Source organism: Triticum dicoccoides, chromosome 6B (assembly GCF_002162155.2).
Source record: "Triticum dicoccoides isolate Atlit2015 ecotype Zavitan chromosome 6B, WEW_v2.0, whole genome shotgun sequence".
Taxonomy (NCBI): Eukaryota; Viridiplantae; Streptophyta; class Magnoliopsida; order Poales; family Poaceae; genus Triticum; species Triticum dicoccoides.
Window position 1 is genome coordinate 234,555,983 of NC_041391.1, and position 2,799 is coordinate 234,558,781.

The window sequence follows — 2,799 nt, forward strand, 5'->3', positions numbered from 1 at the left end:
ATCTTGATAAAAATAATGAGATCCTGACTATACTTTTAATTTTGAGTTCTAGGTAACTTCTGATAGACAAAAAAGGTTCTAGATATTCAAGAATACTCATTTTTGTTATATAAAAAATATTGTTTCTGAAAAGCAATTACTAGTAAAGTCCTTCAAGTAGAATTGATAAATTAGTAAACATGATCTGAGTATAGACAAAAAAACCAGAAATAATCAATCTTACAGAACAAGAGGCAGTATCATCAGTTACAGATCAGCACCATATCATATCAGTAGCAGCTAGATAAATCTGCATGGCAATATGTGAGATCTTTCAAGATAGTTCGTACAGTACTATTGAAGCAGCAAAATCATTCAAACAAAGTAAATCACGCGCTGATTATTTGGTTAGCACATCGACACGAAGATCAATAAGTGTACCAAGAAGTAGGCTTTTCTCCTTTGTCTGGAATCTAAATATGGGGCCCATCAAGCAGGCAAGAGATATGAGTTGGGTACGTCTAAACAAGGATCTCATGGCTGATTCAGCAAGACTGCAAAACAAGACGAACTTCAAATAACATTGTATACAACTAACACTTTTGCCAGAAATCCACAATAATGGAGGCCCAGTCTGTTCAGCCCTTAATGGTCCCAAGAAAAAGCGCAGTCCAATCAGTGTGAGCCGACAATATTTCGATGGCAGTAAATGGTAGGCATCAGAACACGCAGGGTTGGATTAGATTAGACTTGACAAGATATCTTGGAGAAACTTATTAACCATTCATCTGCACCAATGAGACGTAAAGGAAGTCTTACTTGAACCACCAGACAAAAGAATATACCGAAAGATGATAAGTATGTGAAGAGTTGCTTCCGGAAATGACATCCATGGTTGTGGCCATGCTTGTTCACATTTGCTCAGGCATGTGGAAGGCACTGTATAACTAGGCTAGCAGAATGCAGCTCTCTGATGACGCTCACGATTGCTACAGATTCAAGAAGGCGAGAGGATAGTCATCGATGAAATGAATTCATATTGTGAGTCACAGCCACTTCAATGTAAGGACTGGATGGCAAAATAATGCACACCACAGACAGTTAACGGCTGAAGTGGATAGTAGCACTTGGTTTCACCCGAAGAATCGAACAAGGCTTCCAAGGAGAAGGTGTGATGCATCTTGCGGGCTGCGCGTGGCGAATGAACAGCTTCACACAAGCCCACAGAAAACACGCGCGTGCGCCCTGTTGGTTTCCTCATAGGGTATAAAACAGGAGCGGCTTCCTGTTTGTTTCCAAGATTCTCCCACTTTGACCCCCCAACCATGCATGTTTGTGAGCTGCAGCATATATATACAGGTGCCATCCTCGACACCTTCTGCATATAGAGTCGAGTAGAAAAGAATAGCAAAGGCAAGCATGACTCAAGCTCATTCAAAATCTCACTTCCACCAATTCTGGGATGGGCTTCACATCAACGGGAGCAGCGACAGCTTTGCCATCGAGCTACTGCCGTCGCTTGGAGCAACCATAAACCACTCCAATAAGCTGAAGAAGTTCATCGTATCGCCCTACGATCCCCGCTACAGGTGAGGTTCACACGGCCTGCACCCTCCGTACCTTCCATGTTGCAAGAAGAAGAGAACAGCAGCAGCTGACATGGTTTCCTCTGCTTTTTTTCTGTGTCTCTCTCTCAGATTCTGGGAGCTGTTCCTCATAGTCCTAGTTGTTTATTCCGCCTGGGTTTGCCCGTTTGAACTGGCATTCTTGAGGAACTTGCCGTCTAAGCTTGTGCTAGTTGAGAACATTGTCAATGGCTTCTTTGCCATTGATATTGTTATGACATTCTTTGTAGCTTATGTTGACAGTAAAACACATCTTCTTGTGGACGATCGGAAGAGAATTGCAGTAAGGTTCGCACCTGGTTCATAATTTGTTTCGTCTTAATAACCCCACATTTGGAGCTGAAAAGGCCCAGGTGATTCTGTCCTGGCATTAACAAAATATGATCTGATCCTCCGCAGATATCTATCAACTTGGTTCATATTTGATGTATGCTCAACAGCTCCATTTCAACCCATCATCCTTCTGTTCACACACAAGGGAAATGACCTTTCCTTTAAGGTTCTCAATCTGCTTAGGTTGTGGCGTCTTAACAGAGTCAGCACGCTGTTTGCCAGGTTAACATCTTCTCCAGATTCTTCATGTTTGAATGATGAATGACAAATGGCACAAATTTGATCATCTACTTTTAACCAGGCTGGAGAAGGATATCCGATTCAACTATTTCTGGACTAGGTGCTCAAAGCTTATTTCTGTAAGTCTTCCAGAAATATTACTACGTATAATTTTTACCGTCACCTTCAAAAGTTTCAACCATGCAGAATATTAATTATTATATTCCCAGGAGAACAAAAAATCGCTGACTATAAAATACGTAACGATCAAATGCAGGTCACCCTCTTTGCGGTGCATTGTGCGGGATGCTTCAACTATATGCTTGCTGACAGATACCCCTACCCAGAGAATACATGGATTGGTGCCGTGATGCCTACATTTAGATCAGAGAGCCTATGGACTAGATATGTTACTGCTCTGTACTGGTCCATTACGACGCTGACAACAACAGGCTATGGCGACTTGCATGCTGAGAACCCAAGGGAGATGCTCTTTGATATTTTCTATATGCTCTTTAATCTGGGTTTAACAGCTTACCTCATCGGCAATATGACCAACCTGGTTGTTCATGGCACCAGCCGCACCCAGAAATTTGTATGTTTCTGAACCTACTCACAGAGCATTCAATGTAGCTATTCATGT

At 42.1% G+C, this 2,799-nt stretch overlaps 1 protein-coding gene across 2 annotated transcripts in view; it reads left to right on the forward strand.

The window, feature by feature from the left end:
• Nucleotides 1-1,187: 1,187 nt before the first annotated feature.
• LOC119325785 (potassium channel KAT1-like) overlaps nucleotides 1,188-2,799 on the forward strand; it is a 4,535-nt gene continuing 2,923 nt past the window's right edge. Inside the window, exons 1-5 of one of the 2 annotated variants that reach the window (XM_037599512.1) lie at nucleotides 1,188-1,568; nucleotides 1,677-1,892; nucleotides 2,004-2,159; nucleotides 2,239-2,296; nucleotides 2,434-2,751. In XM_037599512.1, coding sequence (XP_037455409.1) covers nucleotides 1,399-1,568; nucleotides 1,677-1,892; nucleotides 2,004-2,159; nucleotides 2,239-2,296; nucleotides 2,434-2,751 — 918 coding nt within the window. In that variant the 5' untranslated portion in view covers nucleotides 1,188-1,398. Of the gene's footprint in view, nucleotides 1,569-1,676; nucleotides 1,893-2,003; nucleotides 2,160-2,238; nucleotides 2,297-2,433; nucleotides 2,752-2,799 lie in introns of those variants that run through there. The other variant, XM_037599513.1, reaches the window with a different exon arrangement.